The sequence below is a fragment of the Netta rufina genome (genome assembly GCF_964035555.1).
Source record: "Netta rufina genome assembly, chromosome: 3".
In the NCBI taxonomy this organism is placed as follows: Eukaryota; Metazoa; Chordata; class Aves; order Anseriformes; family Anatidae; genus Netta; species Netta rufina.
In genome coordinates this window covers 53,018,450-53,046,191 of record NC_140125.1, presented here as the reverse complement: position 1 = coordinate 53,046,191, position 27,742 = coordinate 53,018,450, and the positions used below count along the sequence as shown (strand labels likewise).

The 27,742-nt window shown below is 40.9% G+C and overlaps 1 protein-coding gene across 2 annotated transcripts in view; it reads right to left on the bottom strand.

Annotated features, from left to right (window-relative positions):
* Positions 1 to 1,099: 1,099 nt before the first annotated feature.
* Positions 1,100 to 27,742, bottom strand: part of UST (uronyl 2-sulfotransferase) — a 161,742-nt gene continuing 135,099 nt past the window's right edge. Inside the window, exons 8-9 of one of the 2 annotated variants that reach the window (XM_084285103.1) lie at positions 4,363 to 4,642; positions 1,100 to 3,986 (exon numbers count right to left, since the gene is read on the bottom strand). In XM_084285103.1, the coding sequence (XP_084141229.1) occupies positions 3,929 to 3,986; positions 4,363 to 4,642 (338 nt within the window). In that variant the 3' untranslated portion in view covers positions 1,100 to 3,928. Of the gene's footprint in view, positions 4,643 to 27,742 lie in introns of both variants that reach the window. The other variant, XM_084285104.1, reaches the window with a different exon arrangement.

The following is a 27,742-nucleotide window of genomic DNA, read 5'->3' as shown; positions in this document are numbered from 1 at the left end:
AACAGCTGATTTATGCTGGCTGAGGAGCTGAGATGTAGCTTTCAACCTTCAGCACAAGATCCCTGCCATCTATGTCTAACCTTCTGCATTTTTTCCCCGGTGTCTGTCACCGAATGGTCTTGTAGCACACTTCACCTCCGTGCACCTCAGCAGAGCCGAATTCTGCAAACACTCCCTTGGGACACTACACTGTAACAACAGAAGTGGTCCCAGCAGTGCCAACACCACTGGGTGTGCATTTTCAAGCATCTCACCAGATGCTCTTCATTTTTTCACATGGAGTCTGTTTATAGAGGTCTATACATAACAAGGCTCAGTTCTTTTTTCTCGTCTTGGCTCATGCAAGCAGATTGATCAACACTGCTTTATATATTTGCTCAAATCTTTGCAGTAAAGGCTGAAATCTTAAAAAAATAAAAAGAATGGTGCAGTATTGTATTACAGTCTAGTTGCCCTCAGAAATGTTGCTGCTGTCGTTTTAGGCTATGGTCTGCTGTCACAGATGTTCCCTTTCTTAAAATGGAGGAAAAGTTCAGAGCACCATTACCCTTAACTGGGAATTACAGAGCTTTATTTTTTAATAAGATGGGGAGCTCTATTCTCTGGCAGACCACGCATCTTCATTTAATAAAGAGGGTCTAAGTTGGCATGCAGTGTCATCTCCTTTATTAGTCAAAAAATGTACCTTTATATTGAATATTTGTCTTTATTACATCAAATATTGAAAGCAGGACAAGTTCAATGGCTGACATCCACAGATGTGCTCTCTGGTGTTTTAAATTTGTAATTTTCTTTTGTGTCTTTATGACACTATGTACCAGTGGTAATCATTTACAAATTGAAATACGTCAAATATACCATTGATTTCACATACGTTGAGTTCTGCTGAGCTACTTCTCTATGTGTAAGTAGAGAACACTTTAGATACTCTGATTTAGCCACACACCATCAGAACAATTTATGTGGAAGAGAGGTAAATTAAACAGGAACAAAAAAATGCACCATTTGTCACCATCATTGAAACTTAAAACTAAGATTTATTTTTTTTTTTCCAGAATGCTGCATTTTAACAATGGTTGATTCTTTAGTGTGAAAGCACTGATGTTTTGCTTACATTAGAACATTGCTTTGGACTTTTGGAGCTTTTCAGCCTGGCCATCAAATACCATGTCTAGCAAAATGCTGTGTATGGGAACCAAGCTGTTTTCTTTCTACACAAAACTTCTTTCTACTTGAGCAGCCATAAAGCAGACTACACAAGGTATTTCGGGGAACTTACTGCATGTATCTCAGGTGAGCAAGATAATTCTGCTTTCCATCTCATACCTCCAGGCGGTTCTGGACGCAGAAAATAACCCAGGAACAACCTGCCCCAACCTCTCTGCTGAAGTTTGACCTTTAGATAATAAACTGTGCCGTATAAAATCCTGTTCCACCTGGTGCCATTCCAACATGTCCCCGTAGCCAGTACACCCAGGCAAGAAAACTAGTGTAAGCAATTAGATTATAGTGCTATGAAGAAAAGTACAAGTTTTATTTTTAAACATTGCTGGGCTGAAAAATATTTGTATGGCTTGTTTATCTTTCAGGAGATGGTAGTGAATAAGTTAAAGAATATTTCATCCCAAAACATATGCTGCTTTCATTGATAGCTAAGCTAATGTACACATAAGTTTTCTTATTTTCATAAATGTCAAGCACCCGCCTTTTTCCCCCACAAAGATTTACAAGTACATGCATGGCACTTCCTACAAAGCTGTCGTGGGCTAAAGGCTTAAAAACAATGTTGTTTTTTTCCTTGAATAAGAAATATTCATCAGACCAAAATATAATCATTTAAATCAACTTCTTCCTGAGAAACTTAGAATTTGGAATGTGCTGAAAAGTTTCAATAAATAAGTCAAAGATTAACCAGCTTAAAACGTACCTTTTAACAATTACGTAAAATATATTTAATGACAGACAAAAAAGCCGTAGGACCAGGAATCTTAGATGCTATGTGCCAGATAAATTTATGAAGTACCATTCGAGGAGGAGAGGCCAGGTTGATTGTTAAGAAAAATACAACAACGTTAAAACCTAGCAAGTAAATTGTTTAACAGTTTTTGTATTTAGGTTACAAGTAGTGATGGCTGAAGATACCATTAAATAAACAGATAAAAATAGACTTTACAGTAAGCGGCAGTGAACTTGCAGGAAGGGTGAATGTGTTAAGTGACTGATTATTCTGTTACAATGTTGGCAAAAAGGATTCAAACAGAACTTCTGAAAGGTGAGAATACTAATTTTCTTTCCAAAATATAACAATTCCACAGTGTGTAAACTAATCATTACTCTTTCAATGTAATTTCATAGAAACCACTTAAAATATACAATGCAGCAGATTCATATTTTAGCTAACATGTTAGTTGTTATCTGTGCCATGTTCAGCTTTCTTTAACGCACTCCCTCATGGCAGCGCATTGCTACCACCAACCTGGGATGTTAATCATGAGAACAGAGTCTTCTACGTAGCATTTTCTGTAAATAAATGTCTTGTCTTAACACGATTACACTTCTTTATTCTTGTTCTCTATGTGTAGGTACGGTAAAGACTGACTGCTGATGAAGACAGGCCATAATGGGTATTGGCTCTCAGCAGGCTCATGGCCGAGGAAACCCTTGAAAAGCACATGCGAGCTTAGCCTGAGTTCATGTGCCTCGTCCATCACAAAATAACTTTTGCTGTTAGTTCAAACCGAAGGATTACCTTGGAGACAGCAGGCGTGCTGCTGAGACAGCCACAGGATAGGAAGCCAATAGTGCCTGGCAGATGTTTGAGAGGGCACGAGCTGGACACAGGTGCTTTACTCCAGAAGTCTTACTGGGTGGGACTCATGATGCAGTTCTGCAGCTGTGCTCTGGGACAGGAATTTATTGCTATTATCCTCTACTGGTTTAGCTTCCTCTGGGCCTAAGGGTGCACAAGTGGCCAAGGCCTCATTGAGACCCCCAGGCCCCCCTGTTCTGCTGTGGAGCAGGGTGGCTCTGCCCATTGCGGTGTGCAGGTCTCTTGGTTCTGCACCTGCAGCCCAGGCAGATCATCACTGGGAACCCCGGGGACACCTACCTTAAAGACAACAGCCTGTTGCATATGGGAGCCATCCCCATTTCTCCTCTCAGCCAACCCTACTCCACTTCCCAGTGTTTGCTGGTAATACTTGTAGTGATCAGCCAGGGCAGGCTTGCACAGTGCCTCTCTCAACAATGCATCATTGAATTGGCTTTGGTTTTACAGAGCATAGCCTTTTCTTTTCGTTTTATCATTCTGAAGTATTTCAGCTAGGGAAGTGGAGTGTCTCCATATTGTTAATTTTACTTCTAGCCACACTAGTAGCAGATGTTTGCACTGGTGTGGCAGCTGCGCTGTGCTTCAGACACGAACAATTAAATTCTGCGATCACAGAAGCATTGCTTATGTTGAATCAGAGCTCCGTACCCTTTTTTTTTTTTTTTTTTTTTTTTTTTTATTGAGCAACTTTTTCTGCATCTCTACAAATACTCTCCCTGAACAGAAAAAACACACTGCACCTTTTCCACCAGAGTCTAATAGAAACGTACTCAGCCGCAAGGAACAAAACTGCAGTTTACATAACCCTGCCCCACAGACTCTTCATTCTTGCCATTCACTGACCTGGTAGCTTTTTCCGCTCTATGAACTAGAAGGGCTTACCAGAAACATCTAGTTCCTGTAACTTGCCTTATGACCAGCCGCATTAATTTGCCAGAATAGTAGACTTGCTCCTCCCACACTGAGCAATTCAGAAGCCATTATCTAACCCACTCTTGAGCCTGTTATCCTTGGACGTGCACACACGGCAAAGGCTCTGACTGCATCACTGGAATACCAGTGCTCTCTGGGCAGAGAGAGGCACTCTTCCCAAATGGCTCACTGCCTCCTCATTTCCGTAGTTAATGCCGCAGTATTATGCAATGAAGACTTGTTTCTGGAGAAAGAGAGAGATGAGAGTCTGTAAAATTCACCTTGAAATAGTGCCTAATCTGTTCTTTTATGTTTTGCAGATGCCCAGGGGACTGTTGTGTACTCCAAAAGTTATTTTGTGATAGACAGTAGATACTTCTCTCTTGAAATATGCTATAGCAAGGAATCTATGGAGCCAGCACAGTACAGTAACATCAAACCCACAAAACCAGGCACCTCCCGATTGCCCCAACATGTGGGACTGCTCTGTTTCGTTCTGTTTTAAATGCTGCTGCGCATTAACTCAGTTCCTTAAAGAATTACTTTTAATAATAATTAAAAAATCTTAACAAAGCTGGAGGGGTAACCAGAAGAGAAAGGATAGCTCTTCCATCCATCACCTTTTATAGATATCCTCTAGCCACTTTTCATCATCTTCTTCCTCATCGTCTATGGGTTCCTCTGTTTCCAGGGGAGAAGGGATGAAGAACTCGGGTCTGGGACGTGGTTTCCTGATAAGAGACTTCAGTCCAAACTTGCGCTTTAGCAGGTGGAACTGTTCTTTGACATAGTAATAAAACTCGTATTCATATCTCATGCGTTGGTAGAGGATCTGTATTGCTTCTGGAGAGGGGACGGTCTTTTTCACTGTCACAGTCAGATTGCCAAGTTTCCTATGTTCTGTAAAGAAAATAAGCCACATGGTGGGTACTGATTAATGAGACCACCTAAACCTTTTTTTTTCATTAACATTAAAACTTGACTGTACTGCATTACTGGCACAAATGACCTCAATCTGCCTCCTTAATAACGTAACTACTCTTAGTGATTTGAAGTTAGACTTGCATGTTTAAACATGGCTAGTTCGCGCACAGCATTTGGCATTGCAGATAGTCGCTGAGGATCTTAACAGGCAATGGTTATCTGCAAATACAAATCAGGTCACACCAATTATGAGCACAAACTACATTTAGGGAAACACACATAGTACCTAATTGTGCACTAATCTTGCCTAGCTTTGGAGATTTTTGCTGATGCATGTGAAATATATATCCAACACACAGCTGAGCTGAACTAATCATTTACTTCCTATGTGGCACAGTATGCCGTGCTGCAGTTGTGCTTTATGACTGTTCAGACCTAAGCGGATATGTATCCGTCTGAATCCATCTCAGGCTAGCACCGTTGCATCAACAGATGACACCCCAAGACTGAATGCGCCTGTTGACTTTGTCATCTTGATGCACATATTAATTACACTAGTACATCTTCCTATCATGTCCTGGGACTGGAAGATTTCAGTACGTTTCTCTTCACCTGATAACTTTTGCATTGGTCAACTGAAATAAAACACAATTATTGCTGATAAAGATTTAGCAAAAGCACTGTATTGCCTCTCTCTTTGCCTCCTCTCTCAATAGATTATTTTACCACTAGAGATTAATTTATTTGAATAAGGTGCAAAGTAAACCACTTCAAGCATCCATTTTGCTGTTTTCTACCAGATGGCAACAAACTGCTGGACTATCCCAAGTATATTCTTCTTCTCCAATACAGAAATGTAACTGAAGGTCAACCGCGAAAAGAGCAGAACAATAACCTCTGGGAGTACTGACCCCCCTACTACAACTGTCTTAAGAAGAAGTGGAGATGAATGTTACAGTGATGAAGCAGTAGCCTCTGTCATTAATCAGTTTTTCTGAAAACACAGTGCTCCAATCCAGCAAAGTTCGTGTGTTACTTTTATATAAAGTGACACCCATGGAAATGATCCTAATAGCCTTAAAATACCCCTTGGTCCAGACTAGGCAAGATGAATGGGACTTGCCATGTAAGCAAAGAGTAAGACAGCAAGACTCAAGACAGCAAGTGCTGCTGGGCTGGAAATTCTCCTATTCATTTGGTTTTATTATGTGAACACATCTGGTGCAGAAGAAAAAAAATGTATCTGAAAAAGGTATTTTCCCTCTCATTTTTGCTTACCAATTATAGTTCAGCAATTTGTAATGGATATCATACAAAAAGAGAACAGGTTGACTAGTCTACCAAACTTAATGTGGTTATAAATCACAAAAAAATGATTTAAACATTGATTTTATTTTGCATTTGTACTTTTAATTCCTTCTCTAAAGGAATAATGGTTTTCATTATTTAGTGACAATTAAAACATGCTGTTCTGTTACTAAATGGAGCTTTTACACCAAACTTCATAACTTTTGGCACTGAGATGTCTTTACTCATATATCTAAATAATTAAACAGCTTAGTGTACAGAGTTTTTGTTCTTTAATTACAACAGTACCGGTGACATGCTGTATACTTACTGACTGTTCACAGTTTGTCAATTTGTATAGTTTTAGTTAGGAGTAAAACTATTAAAATGCATAGAAGTTGACTTTAAAAACAATCAGGGGGGTGATCTTTAATATGCTGTCTAGATAAGAAAAAGCGTAAAGGAAGGCTCATGAAATATTTGCATTTAAAACTGGCATTAGCATAAAAAGCTAATGAATGGGGTCAAGAACTTATTCTCTTCTACACTGCCTACATCCATAGACTGAAATAGACTAACAAAGGTCTCATGTTTTTAAATTTTTAATTATTCGTTCATGTTGTCATTGATGGGCATTAGACAAATGCGCTCAAGGAAGGACACTGTACTCAGCCTGTCCTTGGGTAAGAAAGAAAGCAAGAGCTGTCTTCTTATGATGATTTAGCACTTCAAAAAATTCCTCATTCTGGTGCTTAGTTGGTAGCTTCCACCAGCTTTGCAGTCTGGTTTTCTTTACAAACTCAGCAGCAAATATACACTACTAAATATTTCATTTATTAAGTTCAAGCCTTTATACTGCTTGCCAACTGCATTTTTATTTTACGTAGGTTATTTCTGTTACAGAAAACACCATTTACATCGCTGGAGAAAGCTCTTTATTTATACGGTCCCTCCAGGACTCTAACTGGGAAAAGCCACTTCTTAAGGCACCAGCTCCCTTTGGTGGCTGCTCCTTCCAGCAGAGAGAGGCACTTGTGTTCGGCCCAGGAGTGCTGCCAACGATGACAAGGTGAAAAGAGCTGGGCTGTTTTCTTGGGGGGGGAGCAGCACAGGGTGGGACCAGCCAAAGGGTGGCTTACTGGTGCTGTGCCAGGCCAGGAGCAGCCCGCCAGCACCAGCTCGGCCAAAGAGCCAGGTGCTGCATGCCACCCTCGCAGACAGGCACCGCCGGGGGAGAGCCAGCCAGCAGCTAAATACACTCAAGCTGAATTGGCCCGAGCTTTGCAATTGCAGTAAGCATGACATAGAGTATCTGGATGTGTGCAATTATTCTGTGCTCTATGAACGTACCTATGTGCATATATTGATATATACAGACAGAAATGCACATGCTCTGAAAGGAGAAACGTATATTCTCTGTCTTCTTTCAGTTTGCCTCTCAGTGTAACTATCAGTAACTGCAGCGCTTAAGTAGCTGTGAGATGCTGCTTGTCAGATAGGACTAGTTGGGACTTCAGGCTTAGCATTTTGATAAAACAAGTTTACTTTTTTTTTTTTTTTTACACTTGAATTTTATTTAGACTGGTTTGTAATCTTAAATACACTTGAAAGGCTCTTTAATACAAATATGAATGAAATCACAGAACTGCCCCTTGAAGTCACCTTAACCACTTCTCATCGTATAAGCAAGATGGAAAAATTATGTAGATTTGGCTTAAAGCCAAAATAACAATCTGCATATGCTACATAAACCCAGCTGTCCCACCAAAGGACCCCATTTTATGACCTTTGAGACAGCTAACCATATGGAGGGCAACAAACTACACCATTTACTTTTTAGGGTTATTTTTTTAAACTGTGTTTGCTTTGGCGTTCTTTTAAATTACTAAAAAGAATGTACTATACAGTAACCAAACCTCCCAGTACTGCCTGCTCACGCCTTGAATTAACGTGGTGAAGACTAAATTGATACACAGATACGGGTGAAGAAAATTAAATTCTTCTGGGTTACCAGGTGATTAATATTTACTGTTACTTTCCCCACTTTCACTTCTCCTTTCTTCTCTTTTTAATTAAGAAATCTGACATTACTCACTGCAGTAATGCAGTAATCCAAACCGTAGGGGAAGGATTTTTTTTTTTTTTTTTTTTTTTTTTTTTTACATTTTGTGGCTTGAAAAACCTTGGATTGCCATATTTAGACAAAATGATCCTAAAGACTACCTCCAAAGAGAATTTATGAGTTGTGCTTTCTCCCATGAGGTGCGCGCTCCCGAGCTTTGCTCCCGGCTAAGCAGAGCTGCGGGGAGCTGAGCGGCCTCGGGGGCCAGGCCAGGCCATGCACACCAGGCCTGGGCCAGCTGTGGGTGAGCAGAAGGTGGAAGAACTCTGCCCTGAGCTCTGCTGCTCCAGGACTGAGTGAACACGATGGTTGTCAAAGATAGAGCAAACTCATTTCCTGCAGCCACGCAGGGAGGCCCCCGTCTCAGCCGCACTCAGCTGAACTGCAGCACATACCTACTTCTCCACGGTTTTAAATGGAAAGAAACGAGTGTCGCTGTGGTTGGGCATGACGTACAAACCACTGAGGGCCTCTGCTTGGTGTGCCACTCAAACGAGTGAAAAAAACGAGCCACTAAAACAGGACTCTGGTGGCTGTGTGAAGGGCAATCTCCCCTCAGAGTATTTAGCTGCAGCTCAGCTGAACATTTTCAGGCACCACTTTTTCAGACTTTATATTTTTGCTGAGCTCTCGAAGGGCATCAGGGAAATGATGATTTTGGGAAAGCAGAGGAAATACCTCTGTTTGGTCTTTCCCTCGGGCAGGGCCTGTTCCTGGGCCAGGTGGAGGAGGCCGGCAGCGGCCCATGGCCACACCGAGCTGGGGTGGTGCAGACCTCTCCGAGTCACCAGCTGAGGTGATGGGTACTAAAATGGGAAGCTGATGAAAAAATAGGCAACAATTTGTCCCACAGCATCTACTAGCTCTGTCTGAAATACACCAAGTCCCTCTTATTAACCTCCTTATTGCTTGTATGCACCGGGGGTCATACCAGAAACAGAAGTTAGCTCTCTTCCTCTCAGTTAATCTCATTAACAAGTTAAGGTGTAAAATTTAACAACATTTAGATAAAGATTAAACATTTGTGTGTGTACCGAAGACAGTTACACTAAGCTCACTAGCAATACTTGCTTTGTTTCAGTATTTTTATCTTAATTGCTGTGTTTCCTTCATGGCATGAGACAATTCCCAGCTCCAGAGGATTAGAAAGAAAACTCCAGCACGTTGGCACACAGTAATGGCCCATCTCTTAATTGTCAGATACGTATCTCTGTGAAAAGACAGCTATCTGGAGGTATGGAAACACCCAAAACTTCAGAGACCTCTGGTCCTAGGCAAATCTGATGTCCTTATTATCAAGCAGGGATCACGGGAGCAAGTACACCAGATTGTAATTAGTTCAGACACTGCAAAATGACTGTCTATGAGAGCGTCTGAACTAGGTGGGACATCACAGCAGTTCTGTTTCTACTTTGTTACCACTACAATGTATAAGGAAACCTCAGGGAAGAATAATATCACTGTTAACCTAACATAATTTCATAATTTTATTAACAGTAACATGGACAAACTGCAGGGAGCTCAGAGAATGATAACCTAGCAGAGAAAAATGGAGGAATGCCAAAAAAGAGATTAGCCAGGAACGGCTCACAGAGGCATTCTGAAAGACACATAATCAAACAATTACTAAAGCTGAAGGTTATAAACGCCAAGGAGGCAAGGGACAAAACCAGAACAAGGAGGAAAGAGGAAAGGGAAGGAGGAGGGAGAAAGGAAAATAAAAGGGAAAGGAAATATTAATCATAAATGTATGAAATACATCAGTAAGGCTCAAATCAACAAAAGAAATATCTTCCCGTTGTATGCATGTAACACATATTAGGAATATATTGCAGAGATAAACACTGCACTGGCCTGGCCATGGACTGGACAAAGTAACAGTGGTATGTATCCAACAGTGCTCTGTAATACTGCTTAAGGTATCAAAGGCATCATATCACTATTACAAAACACTTGCGTTACAGCACATTCAACAACACAAATATCTATCTTTCTCCATACTTTGTGAACAGCCACCACTCTTTGAGGTCTCTTCTCCAGCTAGAAAGTATTTACATGTGTCATGAAGTCTCCAACTCTCCTCTTGGAAACTTTTCACAGTATTATGCTCATGTGTCTACCCATTCAAAGCTGTGGATACAACAATGTGCATTTCCAGCTGACACCTCAGCTGACTCTCCTGTATGCTCTGCCTGTGGTGCCGCCCAAGCCTGGAAACGTGCTGTATCTCACACACAATCAGATAACAAATCTCAACAGGATCTTCTGAGAGACTCCTTTTCTTTGGTTCAATTTATGCATTGCATTCCCAGTTAAGATAAGTTATCACACACACCAAAAAAAAAAAAAAAAAAAAAGTTGAAAATTAACCCCCATTGGTAGAGCGAAGAGGCAAATTCTTATGAGAATGTGGTCAGGTACTTTTACTGCTGTTTAGCAACTTCTGAGCTGAAACTAGACAGAGTTGGAGGTGCCAAAACCAAAGTCATCTGCAGAGGAAATGCCAGGATTCTCTAGTTCAAGCTGCTGAGAGAATTGCTAGGTTTGCAGTTCATATGAAATTCTGAATATATCTTTTATAGCTGTATAAGTATTACTGAATGAATCCAGTCAACCTGACAATCTGACAAAACCACAATTTAAAAATAGTTTCTTACAGATGATCACTTGTGAACACTGTTACATAGTAGGTTAGGCAGATACTACCAATATTAACTTTTTTTTTTTTTTTTTTCAGAGAGAAGAGAAAGTTGGAGTGATCGAGACAAATTTCAGCTGTGTTCATGAGCAGGAAAAGCTACACCACAGATATGTAACACAGAAAATCTGCAAACAGAAATACAGCCTGAGACTTGAGCAACTTGAACGGGCATCTCGCCTTTGTGCTTCAAGTCACAGTAGACCGATATGTGTGATTTGTGTCCGCAAAAAGGAAGCCTTGGAAGAGGCATGCAGAGCAAGCTTACAGTGTCTAAGTGGGATGGAGCGAGGTGGAGGTGTCTTTATTTCCATATATAGTATTGATGAGTGCAACTGGCATATAGCATTCAGCTTTGCAACCACAACCTAAATCAGACAGGATACAAAAAGAGCCTCGGAATGAATACCGGGGTTGGAAGGAGGACTTTAGAGAAAGAAGATACATTTGCTCTGTTCAGCTGACCAAAAAAAGATAGAGAGGTGACTTGTTTACAGCATCCACGTACTTTCATGGTAAGAAAACTACAGATACTTGGTTGGAAGTTGAAGCCAGAGAAATATGAACTGGAAATAAAGCACAGTTTTTCAAGTGGTGAAGGTGATTAATCACTAGAAAAAAAAATAAAATCAGTTGATTAGCCCTTGGTATTTTGGTGTTTTTACATCAGAACTGGATAACTTAACCAATTCCAGTTACTGATCTCTGTGCAGAAGTAGGAGAAATTGTGTGGCTGGTAGCACAGAAAAAGCCAAGCTAAATGCTCCAGTGGTCCGTGTAAGACTTTTATAGCTGCAGATTGCAAAAGTCTTGCATGTCTCAGCTTCCAAGCTTGTAGCACCACTTCTGAAAGCCTTTTCTGAGTGCTTTTGAGACACCTAAGTGAATGTCATTTTAAGAACATTTTGAACACCTAATTTGCTACCATTTTCAGTTCTTAGCTGTTCAAAGACCAGGGGTCACCACCCTGCAATATCAGGCCCTGGGGGACTGCGAAATAACAAACACTAGGTTAAAATAAAAGTTTGAGTACATGATCTTAAAAATTATTAATTCTAAGTGTTGCACCTTTCTAGTGCATACATATGACTGCTTATTGCTTTATATGAGAATAACTACTGAAATGAGAAACTAGAGCAAAAATGCTAACTAGAGCTAAAGTAATTGCCAATAAAAAAAATGCATTGCCAAGGTAAAACCATGACTGATATGGTATAATGGGGCTGGAAGATACGCAATACTGTATGCAAGTGGCTATTAAAATGGAGAAAAAAAGAAGGTGCCAGTTCTCTTCTCCCTTGTGAGAAGACTGCTGGTTCTAAGAAGATTTTCTCCTAACTGTGTCTGCACACAAGCAACTCAGAGCCCTGAAATTGCTTTATTTCTTATTATTAAAAGTTAAAGAAGGTCAAGAGAAAATTCTCTCTTTTCCCCTTAGGTTCTTTTGTGTATAATGAGCAACTGAAGGCGGCCAGGGGCTGAGGCACTAGTGAAGAAGGAAGAATGCTACAAGAGCAGAAACAACACACTGTTCCTTTCAAGTTCACCCCCTCCTGGCCCACAGCCTGACTGCCTTGGCAAGCCGCCAGGGTATTGGGACAAAGGCTTCCTCCTCTGGCCAAAACCGAGGAAAAGGGCCCGTTGTTTAACACAGGCAGACTTGTTTCAGCAAGAGCAAAAACTAAAAATAAGGGGAATTATATTAACTGAAAGTCCTGAGAGAGAAGAGAAATCTCCTAGTGTGGCTAATGCAATTCTCGCTCCATGCCTTTCCCATAGAGGGAACGTCTTGACTGTCTACCTCTCAGGCTAGAAGGGAAAGTGAAATGTCTCAACAGGGTTAAAGCCATAAGGCTGCTGAAACAAGAATGCATCTTTCTTCTTTCCAGGAAGCCCCAGGTGTCCCACTACTCCCCTCTATGCCTGCCCTAGTACGCTTACGAGAAGGGCAAGTGTCCTCACTCATAAAAAGATTGCAGAAATTTCCTTGCTCCTAGCAGACCTTAAAGATTCTCCCAGATAAGGAAGGCAGGCATTTAGCTATCTAGGAAATTCACAATGACCGAAGCTCCTACTGGATTTCACAAAGCTGTTAAAACATAGTGAAGGTGGATTCACACCTGGGCTTGTTGCCATCTCATGGTCTGTGATGGAGAACATGGGACACTCAGGGTTCCCCACAGGCTGAGAGGTCTCCCTCCTCCCCAAAACCCCTGAGGGAGATGCTGTTGCAGAGGTTACGCAGAGATGTGATGGCTATCCATGCCACCCTCAGCACCTCCTCTTCCAGAGCCCAGTCACAGCCAAGGGCAGAAGACTTGAAAAGGGCAGAAAAAGCTCTAGGTCTGAAGCAACCCACTTGACTTTGAGCACTGAAGTGCTTGAGTGATGTCAGCTACTTCAGAGGTTGTATTACAGGATGTAGTGTCTCAGTGAGCTCTTGCAGGAGACTTCCCCCAGCAATTATTCATGTGTCTGAGAGCTTTCGGAAGCAGGCCCCAACTCAAGAAGTGATTTTCATCTGCCTGGGTTAAAATAAAATAATACAGGACACTTTTCAGTGCTTAGATGCTGTTTGAGGACCATCAGGATTTAAATGCGAATGTACTTGCTCTGTATTACAGGCAATAGATTTTCCTCCTGAAGTGGAGAAATGGCATTTTTGACACATACTTACAAGACCAAGGTCTTTCCTGGAGAAGGCCTCCGTGTACATCTGCACCAGCCAGTAGCAGAGACAGGCTCCGCTGCAGCACTTCTCATCTATCTTCAGATTTGTGTGATCTGTGCCAGCACACCTTGACTGTTTTTGTGCGTCAGCATGAGAGCAACCCATTGAGGAAACAGAGTTTGCTCAATGATCCCTTTTAATTCAACTCGCATTTCGCATTACTGTGCTGACAGGGGAAGAGATACATGGTCACATCGTCCTGCCATCCATCACCTTGTTTACAGGAAGTATATTCTCAGTAGCCTCAACTCGATTGCAGGATAAAGGAATTAGCTGAGTATTATGAAAACATGAATCAGAATGGGAGATTTAGATGGTATGAAAAGCCACTACTTCTGTACTTGATCCTGCAAATTGCCTTGAGTCTGTAGTATTTCAATCAGTAGTTTCGTTCCAGCATAAGAGAGACTGGCTAGTATCAAAGTTTCCAGGATGACTGCACTTTTTTGATTTAATGACAATACTAGCCCTGACATAATGACTACCATGCTTTAAGGCTATACTGCACAAAACTTTCCTTTGTGCCTAAGAAAACAGGAGAAAAATGACCTACTGTCTTCTTCTATTTCTGTATTTCTGTATTTTTCTATTTCTATATTCTGTATGCACATGTAAACATTAACACCTCCAAATGAGTACAAAATGGGAGAGAAAACAGGAAGGATGTGACAGCAATTAACGAGAACTCTTCAAGAAAAATCAGTTTTGAGAAGGAGCTAGGCTACTGAGAAGAACCCTAGAGCTGCAGCAAACCAGGCTTTTGTTGAAGAAGATTGCCATTTTCTACATTGCAATTTTCAAGACCGGTGAAACACAGGTCCCCAACATTGCTCACGAGGTATGCAATGTTAAGAGTTGCATCAAGATAAAGAGAAAACCTCGTGGTGGGTTGACCCCAGCCAGCAGCCAAGCACCAAAAGCCACTTGCTATCTCCCCCCACCATGGCCCCCACCATGGGATGAGGGAGAGAACAGGAAGAAAAAAAGGCAGAAAACTCCTGGGTTGAGATAAAAACAGTTCAATGGATGGATTAAAAAATAAAAATGTGATGCAAAGGAAATCACTCAGCACCTCCCACAGCTAGACTAGTAGCTCACCTAGTCCCTAAGCAATAGCCAAAACCTCTCTTCTTCCTCCTCTACTGTTGTTATTGCTGAGCATGAAATTGCATGGTATGGACAATCCCTTTGACCAGTCTGGGTCAGTGGTCCTGTCTGTGTCCCCTCCCAAGCTCTTTCTCACCCCCAGCCTAGTGGCTGAGAGGGCAGAGTCAGGAAAAGAGGAGGTCTTGACCCTTACTGAGCTCTGTTGCACAACCACAACACAACATTGGTGTGTTATCAATGCTTTTAGCCACAAATCCAAAACAGCACTACACAGGCTGTTATGTAGAAAGTTAACTTGAACACAGACTGCCCCAGCACATCCACTGACACAGGGACATCAGTTCTCCTCAGGGAGTCAGCATCATGGGCCATGTCCTGCCATGGACTCAAACATGCATAAAAAAATGTCGGATATAACATGCATGAGAAAGCAGGAAAATAGCATTATCATCTTCTTTAAAAAAAAAAGACATAATGGTAGCACTGGGCTTGAGAAGGCAGGATGACACAGGGTGTATAAGAATTGTTCTGAGTCACAGCAGCTCTCTAACAGCTTTGCAAGGCTTGGTAGACAGAGCCCGGAGAGGTCCATAGGCTGTGAGGCAGCTCTACCACATGCAGGCAGGGTCCTGCAGGGAGCCAGCATACTCTTGCATGGCTGTGTAAAGCCTTTCTGAGAACACAGATCTTTTTCCCAGTCCCTCAATTCCAGTCGTTCTTCTGCATGGTTCCAAGGCAGTAAGTTTAGTTGAGGTTATCTCTGACTTCATATTAGCACTTCGGCACTCATGTCACCACTTGGATTTTTTGTGTTTGGCTGGTCACTCCAACACAAGTTGAAAGGTTCACTTCACCCTGCACGTTTGGCAGCGTAGATAGGGCCACTATTCTGTACTTTCTTCGGAGGTCAAATTTTCAAATTTTCAGCAACTTGGGGCCACCTGAGTACTGGTAGCCCTGTCATCTTTGATGTTTCAAAACAAAGACATCACAAATTTTCGTTCGAGAGCAAAGCCAGAATAGCAGAGCTCAGCTCCTACAGGCTCCACAGGCTCTAGCATGAAAACTGCCAGGAGAAGAGATTTTATTCCCAGTTATCACATTGATGAGGTAGTTTTGACAAGTCCCTCTATGCCAAACAAATCAGAAAGTATAAATTAGAATGTTTTAGGCAAGACATAGATAAGACGAGAGAATGTATATATATGTAGAGAAATGAAAAGTGGGCGTAGGTTGTATGCCAAGATGTTAGAAGAAACAAGAGAAGACGGGAACAAGAGTTAGTTTGATAAAGATGTCCATGTGAATGCTTATACCTTTGTGCTTAGCTGCCAATGTGCATCTGCCATTATCATTTACCTGATATTTACATTTCCAGAGTAAAAGCGGCTGCTGTCAGGTATGGGCAAACCTGTCACACCTTTCTCTAGGAAACTTAAAATACACATACAACTCACACACGTAACAGGCACAGTGGATAAGATGAAGTATCCACTCAGTCACTCTGCTGAGTATTGGAATGGTGGCCTGCCATTTCTCTTCCTACCAAAGCCATGCCACATCTCTGACCATCTTGATTGCTCCTGCTGTGTACTTGCTCTAATTCTGCTAGACACATTTTGACAGAGTGCGATTAAAGCTACAAATAATTAATGAGGTCTCAAGGAAAACGCTGCAATTTGTGGTTAAAAGCACGTACAACATAAATAATTTCAACATTTTTCATACGTAAGAGGCAGAAGCAAAGACATAGATTTAACATAGATTTGAAATAGTGCTTGTCCCGAAGCACAGGCTGAGAATACTTCTTTTACTTTAAGAACAAAGGCAGTTCAGTGCAAGAGGTTTCTTCAACTTCATTGGCTAATCCTAAAACCACGAGCGGCACCTACAAGTGAATTTAATTTATCTGGTAAAGTAACATAGAAAATGTTATTAAAAATGGGAGTTAATAATTCAGTGCCCATTTTCAACAGATAATCCTCAAAATATTAATATTCTTTTTTTCTTTCTTAAAAAATAAGAAAAAATCCCATCCCGAGTGGATTCTGAATCTATGAAATCCAAATCCTATTTGTTAAGCTTATCAGAAGAATAAATGCTTGGATTTTAATGAAGTTCTGTGGAAAACATATCGGAGAGGATGACACATTCAGGGTTTCCACAGTAACAGAAACAATAAAAAAAATAAAAAAAAATCAAGGGAGCCTTGTAATGGCCCATCCAAACCCAAGGAGATTGTCTCTGGGAGACTTGGAGTGAGTTTACATGGAAGGGACACCTACTGTGTTGGATGTGCACATGCCCTTACACATGCCAAGAGGGCCATAAGGCCCACACTTTGACTCAGGCTCAGTTCTCCCTTGGACACCAAGGCATGTATAATCAGGTTAAAATCAGATTTGTTCTTAGTGTTGAGTATATGGGTCCCAGAACTCTTCAAAACTCTCAAGTTTAGTGTTTAAACGAAGGCCAAGTTCTCCTATAAGCATTGGGGTTATGAAATTGCGCTTCTGAGGTCTTTTAAAAATATATTCCTCGCTGGTGTGGCCAGTGGCTATGGTCATCATTTTCTGAACAAACATGGTACCCAGGCACATCATATTCAGCTGACATTTCATCCATCTGCTTGCCACAGTGGCTGAAAGTATTTCTGGCATATGCCTAGAGCATTTAATTTTGTTAAGTATATTTACTGAAGAAACTAAAATCCCTAAACTGAGCAAATACAGAGTCCCCATAAACATAACTACATTTTTTTTTTTTTTAATTTGCTCAGAGTAATAGCGGGAAATGAAAAGCCATGAGGCTGAAGGAAGTGAAAGGACTATTTATGTAGCATGGGAAAAATTAAACTGAGTTTTAATGCTTTAAAGTGTCCACCATCTGTTTATCAAAATATGTTTGTTGTGCTTCTTTTGTCTTCAATTATCCAGCCTGTCTGCTCTGATTTATGGACACTGCACTAGATTCTTCCTTTGATTTTAATGGCAATCTGCGTAAGTTCTGCCTCCACTTTGAAATCAAAATGTTGGGTTGGCACTGCCAATTGCCAAAAAAATATACCAACGTATCGTATGCTGTTTCTTCACAAAATTGCTCACACATATGTATACAGTATAAAAAGATGCATGGGGCTTGGAGTTTTTCCTTTTCTGTGCATGAGATGCGAAGTGTCTATGCTCTACATTTTTATTTATGTTAAAATAAAACCTGTTGAACAAGTGGGATGTACACCAAGATGTGGTCTGGAAGGGTAACAGAAACAGACTGTAAATTAAATAGCTGAATTAAACAAGAATTCAAACCATTGATTTCTACAAGCAGCTTGCAAAAACATGCACCAAGGAAAATAATTGTCAGCGATTCAAAGCAGAACCTTTGGCTAAATAGTGAGTTTGCCCTTAAAATAGGCTATATAATGTATTCTGCAACTGCAGAAAGTACTGGAGCTAGCAGGGGACCACATGCTATATTCTACCAGCAGCAGAAGGCAGTGCCAAGTAAATACTGAAATTCAATACACAAAAAAATATGCTTTGCAACTTCACTGTTGTTCTGGTGTTAGAAGTTCTAGATGAACTGGGCTGACATTTTGGTAAGCTGTTTGCAAAAGTTTGACAGGTTTTCTACTATCATCCAGCAGCAGTGGCATAGCTGCACCAAACAGGCAAAGCTGCAATTTGTACCTGTTATTTTCAGCTAATAAGAGACAGGAATGATTGACTATGAAAAGGGTTTGCAGTCCCATAGGAGCTATTCTTGGTATATCAGGATGAGTATACTTGTATATCTGGATGGTATTCAGGATAATGCCTTTCTGTCAAGCTCTTGGACACCAACAGCACTCATCTCACCCTTTTCACCATGCAGACTGAAAAGAATCATTTGCCATTGGCAAATAAAACAAAATAATCTGAACAAGAGAAATCTGTCCATAAAGAAAAGCAGCTGGTTTAGCATAGAGAATCATGGGCTAAACTGAGTACCCCAAAATATGAAAGACCACGACCTCTTCAAAGCGCTCTTTGGCATTCAGGATTCCCAGCTTATACCCTATCTCTACTGGTATTTAACTGGCACCACAGGCACCCAGAACTTACCACTACATCTGACTGGGCTAAATTCAGAAGGGGAATGCTTAAGATAAGAATTTGGAGAGAAAAACAAACAAATAAACAAAAACAAACAAACAACACCTGAAGGATCCACAAATCTTGAAACAATAACCCTAACAAAGACATAGAAATCACTATTACCTGACACCTTTATGGTGAAACTGGACAAACAATAGTCACTATGAACTAGGATTCAGTGCAGAAAAAATGATCGAGGTCTTTTCAAGCAGTGAAACATGAGCTATGGACAGGGCAAGACCAGAGACACACCTCACACGTGGTTGCATACAAAAAAAGCCATGGAGAGAACATAGAGCAGGCAGCTGGCAAAATTACTCCACTGCCAAACATCCAAGCAAGTTTGTTTGATCATTGCTTTCTGCCCCAGTTGATCCTGCCACACTTTACCCTCTTCAAGATCTCTTCAGTTTTACTATACAAACTCCTTCCTCAGATTTCCTGCCTTCTGCAGTTCATTCTCTAAGCATTCTTCTAGCAGCTGCTTTTGTCTCCACATAGGGGTTCCCAAGATTTTACTGCAGTAGATCTTTCTTTTCATCAATCTCCTTTGCTCTTGGCAAAGAAGTCCTGATCTTCTACTGCATTTCTTTGCCATACAGGGAATCAGGCCATATACTTTGCTCCTGAAAACACCACAGCAAAAAATATTACAAAAGATGCTAAGAAAACCAACCCAACCCAACCAACCAACCAAAAAAAACCCAAACACCCAGACATTTCCCCCCACCTCCCCAAAACAGCTCAAATAGCAGTCACATGCACATATTCATCTATTGGATAGGCAAGGAGAACACTAGTAAGGCATAGCATAAACTCTGTTTTTATAAGCATACCTCTTCCTTGCCCCTACAAACAATACTAAATGCAGGCTCCTTGACAGCATCCATCTGCACCCAACTTTATACAAGTGTACAGCACAAGAGAGAAATATTCCTGCTTTAGGACTTCTGGCAGCCACTGAGGATATCAAACAACCTCGTGAAGAGATAAGTAGCTGTTCGTTTCTGTTCACTGACCACGTAGACTTCAGTTTCTCTTCATAAAGTACCTCACACTACATAAAGTCAATACCCAGTGAAGTGAACCAGGTTTGGTAAGGGTCTGAAGACCCTCCAAAGATCAGTCATGGCTACTGTGAAAGTGGCACAGCACGTACAGTGACAGTGGGGAGTGGAAGATAACTTGAAAAATAAAAATAAGAAAACAAAGCCCTTCAAATTTTTTTCATTTCATATTTTCATTGAAATAGTATTTATTGGTATTAAGGTTAAAACAGTTTTTGGTGAACATTTTCATTCAACATTTTGCATTAATTTGTTTTGGCTATGTTCTCGCTATTGTCATGTCCAATTTCCACTAGCTTTTAGGAGATTTATACTACATAGCAGCCATACATTAATCCCCCACTCTCAATCCACATGGCAGAAAAAGTGCATGCTCCTGCCCAAGCAGTAAACCTTGACACTCCCTAATGCCCTGAAAGCAATGGGAGCACAGTCCTGCAAAGCACAAGGACTTGTGTGTGCCCACACGAATCCTACAACAGCTACCAATTTAGTAAGGCATCATGCCCTTTATTCAAGTGACAGCCGTAACCTTATTTCCAATATACCTCAAGAGTTTCTGACATCAGCTGAAACTACTATTATGTATTTATTTTTTTAAATTAATCCAATTTCAGAGACATTTTCCTAATGTTGTACTTGTGTTCCCAATAACCTATCACTTCTTCCTGGCTAGAAACAAAGAAAAATCCTCCCTACCCTCCTTTTTCCTAGGTGCAACAGTGCTTGTTATCCCTCTCCTCTTCTCCCTTTATTTCCAAGAGAAGCAAGAAGTCAAATAATGTAGTTGACTGTAAGTGAAGCAAAACAGTCAAACAGCAGGAGCAAAGAGATTGGGACAAGCATACAGACTTTGCTCTAAGCCCTGAATTTTCATGCTCTGTAACACCAAAGGTGCAATACTTGTTATGATTAACAAGTAGGTACACACATACATGTACTTAGAGCACGATATATCACACAATCACACAACAGATTCATGTACCTTCCAAAACACAACTGGGAGAAAAACTATGGAAAGGAACAGACCACTACCATTACCTATTCAACACTTTCACTACACAAAAAGTATGGACTCATACCACAAAAGATGTGGGATCGGGATACATCATTTTTCCATTGACCTAGCATAGCACAGGAAATAAGGTTCCTTTTTATGTCCGATACAGAGAGCTGAGTAATCCAATAGTTACAGGGAAGCCAGAACAGAGGAATCACGGAAAGCCATGGGGAAAGTAAATTGATTGTGAAGAGAGAATATTTCAGGGCCTGAGAACAGAGTGGGAGCACTGTGTCACAGACAACGGATGCTGGTGCAGGCTTTCAACAAGCAGCAAAGCAGGGAGGGATGGATAAATGCTCGAGTTTACTTGTTCTAACTGAGCAACTGCAGGAAGATGCCTATTTAAGGCACTGCCCCCTGGATAGCTCTTCTATTTCTCCTGAGTCTCCAATTATTATTTTTTTTTCTCTTCAATACCCTCATTTCCCCTGAGTATGCACTCATCAGCAACTTGCATTCCTCAGAAATCCTCCCACTAGCTGTCTGGAAAGACATTCATGCTAGAGGGCATAACACTCTTCTGACACGAAGATGCCTTTAAAACCACAAGTCATCTTCAGAAACCGAACTGCATGGAGGTGCACGAAGAATTCCTCCGAGACCTACTTTGGAGGCAAGTGAATTCAGCCAACTCACAAACATCAGCAGTAATTTCATTCAAGTAAGCATGTTTGGTATTCTGGAAGCCTTCCCCCAAACCACACACCTCTTTGCACGTGCACTTCTTTTAAAAGTATTTTCTTCTTGGCCTGTTTTTATGCTTACTTTTTGCCCTCAGCTTGTATGATAAAAATGTTTTCTGGGTGAGCCCTGGAGAACCGAGCAGACCAAACACTAATGCTCATATGGAATTTATTTAGAGGGGGGAAAAATCCCTTAAGTTGAGTACTTATGTTATTTTGAACTGGTTTTATATTTTATATGTACATAGTGGAGCTGGAATTTCAGGGCTGGCTTTTGTTTGCATTCATCATGAAACATTTGTTATATGAGCTGCTGCTACTGCTACCAAAACAGCTGCTGCTCACTGCTAGAAAACCAGAGCCCATCTCAACAGTTTCTTTCTTTCACTGGTAAATCTAGCTGGCAAAAGAGGCCCAGTGTTCCTACAGAAAAACTGCCTTTGTTTGGCTTCACTGTCATCCTCACCATCTTCTGCCTACCCTGAACATGGACTTGAAAGAGAACAGATAAATCAGAGCAAAAGCAGGTATGTACTGATGCTCCTGACATATCTGCAATTAAAGGCAGATCAGGACTACAGCTGCATGAGCTCTCTGGTCTGCAGCTAGGACAGCACCTCAGATATGAATGCCTTCCCTTCAGCTGCTCCTAGGATTTAGCCAGGATTCAGCCTTTCTGTCCTATGTCATCATTTTCTGCTATCCAGAAAAACTGAGCCATGGCTTGATCTACCTTCCAATAAAAACTTCATTGCCATAGAAATGCTGCTGTCCTGTGACTCAGGCGATCTGTAGGAGACTGCTTCTCTATGCAGAAAAAAACAAAACCCCCACCTACCTGACAATCTGTACACTTTCCTAATCACTTGGCCACAAACCAGGACCCAGCAGATGAGTGGACTGTAGTCCTGAGTGCTGAGGACAGACCTCCTGAACTACACATAAGCTGAATTTTAGTATGTTGCTTTCTTTGTTACAAGCACCACAACACTTAAGTGTTGTTCTTGCTGCTTCCTGGTGATTTCAAGTTGGCAGTGAGCACTCTAACCCCATTCTCATCTTTTTAAGAGAAAATTTATCCCAGACTTAAGCACAGTCCCTGCAGGACTCCACTGCTTCTTTAAAGTAAGGGGAGACTACCAGATAATTAATGCCTACCACTTTAGCCAATTCTATCTTTCCGGAGAACATTTTTTTTTTCTTTTCTCATAGCTGGGTAACTTACTTTCCTTAAGAGCTTTTGGACAGATCCTGATGAAAATCAAATGTGCCCCATCTTATATCCATGTGCTTGCTGACTCCTTCAAGGAACTAGCTGATTTTTGAGGCCCTACAAAAGCCACATTTAATTTTCTCAACTGTCTACTAATCCCATTCTTTCTTATAATTCCCAGACATACCTAAATGGGATTCTGTCATCTGCAGATGTCTAGATCACCATTTCAGCCCTTAAAAACTTGGAATCATGTTAACTACCTTCTGTTCTTCCAGTGTAGCTGTGGATTGATAGGACACACAGCAGAGCTGGCAATTACAGTTTCAGAAACATCCTTTGTGAGTAGTGGCTATGACAGCAGCATCTTGACACTGCCAAGGAGGAAAGAAAACTGAGGAGAAAATTTGTTGCCCTAGCAACAAATCTGTTACCTGTATCATAGATGGCATGTGTGAATAACTGAAAAGTTATTCGGAGTTAGTCCAAAAAGATATGTACAACTCATAATACGGCATTTTTAAAGCGCAGTAACCATTGTGCAAATGTTGGGGATAGAAAAAGCAGCCCAACTGGAAATAACACGCTAATTAAGGAATACAATAGGATTGCAATGCAGAAGAAAGGGTTGAGAGAGGGAAGATGAGCCAGAGAGAAGTGGAAGGGAACATGCTCGTTGCTACTACATTTGTAAACGTGTGATTCAACTCCAAGAACAACGTAAAAGAAGAAAAAAGGAATCTTCCTAGCCATATTTAGTAAAAACCTCTTCTCTTGATACAGCTTCTGGGAAAGCAAGCTTTCAAGAGGGACAGGTCAAAAAGGCTGGAAAATTCCAACTGGGAAAGGAAGCGGGGAGCATAAACTCCAAGGAAGACTTGCTCTTGGAAGAGCAAGGGGTCAGCTCAGCAGCATTGCAACAGCCTCCTACCCCAGGGCAGGTAAAGGGGACCTTCAGCAGAGGGGCTCTGAAGAAGAAGCAGAGGAATGGTGTGAAGCTCTGCTCGAGTGAGCACATTATCCCCTCAGGAGTGATGGTGGCAGACATACCAAAAGGATTCCCGTGTAGCAGCTGAGAGCTACACTGCTAATACATTTCCTTGTTTTTAATTCTTTTAACTTTGTAACCAAGGGCCAACCCTTACACTTTGCTGAAATTTATTCACTAATTCTTACATTTTTTTTTCTTTTTTGGTAAGAGTAATCATAGTAGTCTTAAAGTGACTTAGAGGTCTTTGGATGACCAGATGATTCCCACTCTGGGAGTAACTTACCTATTTACAGGTACACTCTTGGGATGCTTCAGTCTCAAGAGAAGAACCACTATCATCCAGGGACTCAGAGACCCCAGACTGTGTTTGGCATTTGTAAGTGAGGAAGGGGTAACAACTCACAGTTTGAGGATCACCTGGCACTTTCCCCTTAATATTACTGATTTTTAATAAAACCCCTTTCTACTGACCCTTCAGTCTCTGATACCTCCTCATACCCGTCATTACTAAGAATAGGTCCAACATGGAGCCTTCATGTTTTACCTGTAGGCAAGGTAAGTACAGTGACATTTTCTATGACGGCTTTCTTCTGCTTGAGAGTGCCTGCCTGCCTGCCACCTCTCCCAGCTACCCACCGTCTCCCTCCTTCCAGCTCTCTGGCAGACCAGTCAGTTGAGGTTGAAAATAACTTTTGGTATTAACTTCAATGCTTTTATCAAGCTGCATGCAAGAAAATGCCTTGCTATAATTTCATATTTAACTTGTTAGAATTTATGGTCTTTCATCTTTTCCTTATTTTTGTTACTACAACATTTTAATTGTTATAGCAACTAATTTTTATCACTGTAAAAAATTGATTTTCAATTGCTACAATTATGTGAAAACCCAAGTAATTCCTTAAGGATGGCTACTCATCTTGACTGTACAAAAATTACAGGTAAAATCTCTTTAATTATACTTCTTTTCTGTAGTTACCTTACCCTTAATATTTTTCAAAACATTTCAGAGCCATCAAAGATACTTTCTGATGGTACTCACATTGCTCTTGCAATGTGTCTCCAGGATAAGAATCATCAGTTGAACATGTAACCTATTCTATTGCTGCTGTAATAGGCACAACTTATGATTAGTTTGAGGTTAAAATACAACCACTTCTTTGAACACGGAAAACATGATTATGTTCCTTAAAGCAAAGTGAATAGTCAGCTCCGATCTGCTCCATACTGTTGCTGTTATGTCAGATATGCTGTATCTTCAGTTAAAGACATTTCTACCCAAATGCTAACCCTGAAAATGTAATGTGGCACAGAGTCATGATCAAACCAAATGTTGAATTGTTATGGACCTATTAGTAACAGAAGTTCCTCATATTCCAGCCTCAGCCACTTTGTGCAATTCAGTTGTTTCCATGCAGGTGAAACGAAGACCTGTGTAAATGTACTGGAACTGTAGCTGAGACCAGAAGCATGCCTATTAATTGGAATTTAGCAGCCATCCGCCTTGTCCACTATGCCTTACGCTGCCTAGAGGTCAAAGTTGCTGAAGAAGCAATTTGCATAGTGTTACTGCTATAATTTTTATTCAAATGCTGTTTTAAAAGCATACACAGTAACAGAGGTTTAGCTGGAACGTTAGTGATTAAAATAGCATTATGATTTTATTTGGTAAGTTATTCAAGGAGGAATGAACTGTCAATGCAAGCTTGAATTGTCTGCCATTAAAAAGATTGTGGCATCCTGTCATCAGTGACCCTGGATTATTTATGAGATATTAACACTGTACCTGAATGCAGCTTTCCCTGTGTGCCAGAGCTTTAACAATGCTGCTTCCCCAAGTTTTTTTTTTTTTTTTATACTAGGAACAGGAAACATTGAAAAGATGCATCAGAGAAGCAACCTTGGATGAATAGCAGGAGCACTGTTACAAATCCATAACATCTTTAGTGACTGATACACTTATTAGATAAACATTATAGTTTCTTGAAAGATACCAGCATCAACGCTTCAAAATGATCTCCTGACACAAGAGAATACACATGAATTCTAGACATGTGGGATGCAAGGGTTTGGCTGACTCGCCCCTTGGGGTTTAGACCACAAATACATTTTGTTTTTACTCCAAGAAAGTATGAAATTACATCTGTGTGGGTTTAGTCCAAAACTGGACAGCCCATCAATAGATCTGATGAAAGGAAATTGAAAGAATGCATGCATCATGAAGATGGGGGATGAAATGCAGAATCTGAAGACTAAAGTCTTTTGGAATTGCACTAGAAGATGAAGATGAAGCTGCAGGTAGTCTCGGCCTTCATAAACCTACAGATACAAATGCACTACGCAGAAAGTTTAGAGAGGGAAAACTCTGTTCATGGTGGAGAGGTACAGACAAGAGCATGCAAAACAATAAAATGGCTTCAGGCAGACTTCGCCAACTGATGACCAGAAAAAGGTGGCAGAGAGGAATAAGAAAAAGGTAGGTGACTGCAGAGCACAGCCTGCAGTTCTGAAAACCAGCCAGAGATGTATGGGCTTGGTCTCTGCAAAGGTTCACAAAGAACCACCTATATAAGCAGGTGAAACCAGCACCCAACGAGAGCTGTGCATCAAGGGAACACCACGCCAACCAGAGAGAACAATTATGGCAAGCATGCCAAGAAACTGGATTCAGTCTCTAACAGAAATCCTTTCCTACGGGAACTGAGCTTAGTGCCCAAGCCAGCAATATTAATCCAGCTAGCATGTATTATACCACAGAGAAATGAAAGACTGAGTAATTCTATGTCATACTTAGCCTATCTCTGCAATACCTTGTAAATTGTCACAGCTAATGAGCTCACGTGTTTAGAAGCTTTAGTAGAAGAGGAACATTTGACCTAGGTTTTTTCAAAGGATGACCCAAGGAAACAGGGACTTCACCTTCCATTACATCTTCACTTCAGGGCAATACACAGGGCAAATTCAGAACCACAGCAATAATTTTGGCAGATGGACCCATAAATTGCTCTTTTCTACACCCTAAGCTCAAGGAGCAGATTTACCCTGGATGAGAGCCGTAACCATGTCAAGCTCTTAGCTATCTCACTTTTCAGCTCAAAAGGCACCATTCATTTTGGACCATTTATAAACAAATGTTCTGCTGCATAACCATGCACATATGGACTAACTCCAACCTAAAAAGCACATGTTAGCAGGGAACAGTAAGTACAGCAGGCTTGATCCTGGATGCATACAAGCTCCCTGTAGGCTTGGAAAGCCTTTCCAAACTCTCTTGCCACAACTTCAGTGTTGCTGGTATTTTAACAATGATATTTAAACTATCTTGGATAAATCTTTTGGTCACACAGTTATGTCTCCCATGTATCACACACATACTCTGGGCTGGCTTCACCTTCCAGAGCAGAATAAAAACCTGCAGCTGTTATGAGATGCCAATTGTTTCTGCAGAACGCGCCACAGAGAGTTTAGTTTCTGAGATGAATCTTCAAAAGATCTAGAGGCTCTCCTGAAAAATAGTCATGAGAAAGTCTAGAAGTACTCAAATGCTTCCAAGAGTTCCTATTCTTAAAACAGCTTGGTTTATTCACAGTGGGATTTGAATCCTCTGAAAGTCAGAAAACAACATATTTTCCTTTTATGGAATTGGAAAAAGGAAGAATATTTCCACTGATTGTGCTTATCACTGATTGGTGCATCCACTAAATTCAAGGCACCCCAGATCAGGCAGTCTGATTTTGTCCCTGCTCTCTAAACCTTATTTTCATGGCTAAAGAGCTAAATAATATATCTACAGCTTTTTACATTGTCCTCAGCTTTATAGAACAAACCAAAGAGCAGATTTTTTGTGTAAACTGTCCTAGATGCTATCGACAAAAAGGGGAACAAATATCCCCCTGGGACATGTGCTGTGGCTTCCCCTCCCCATCTTTCTTGCACACAAAGAACAGGGAATTTGTTTTACAATACAATAAACAACAACAT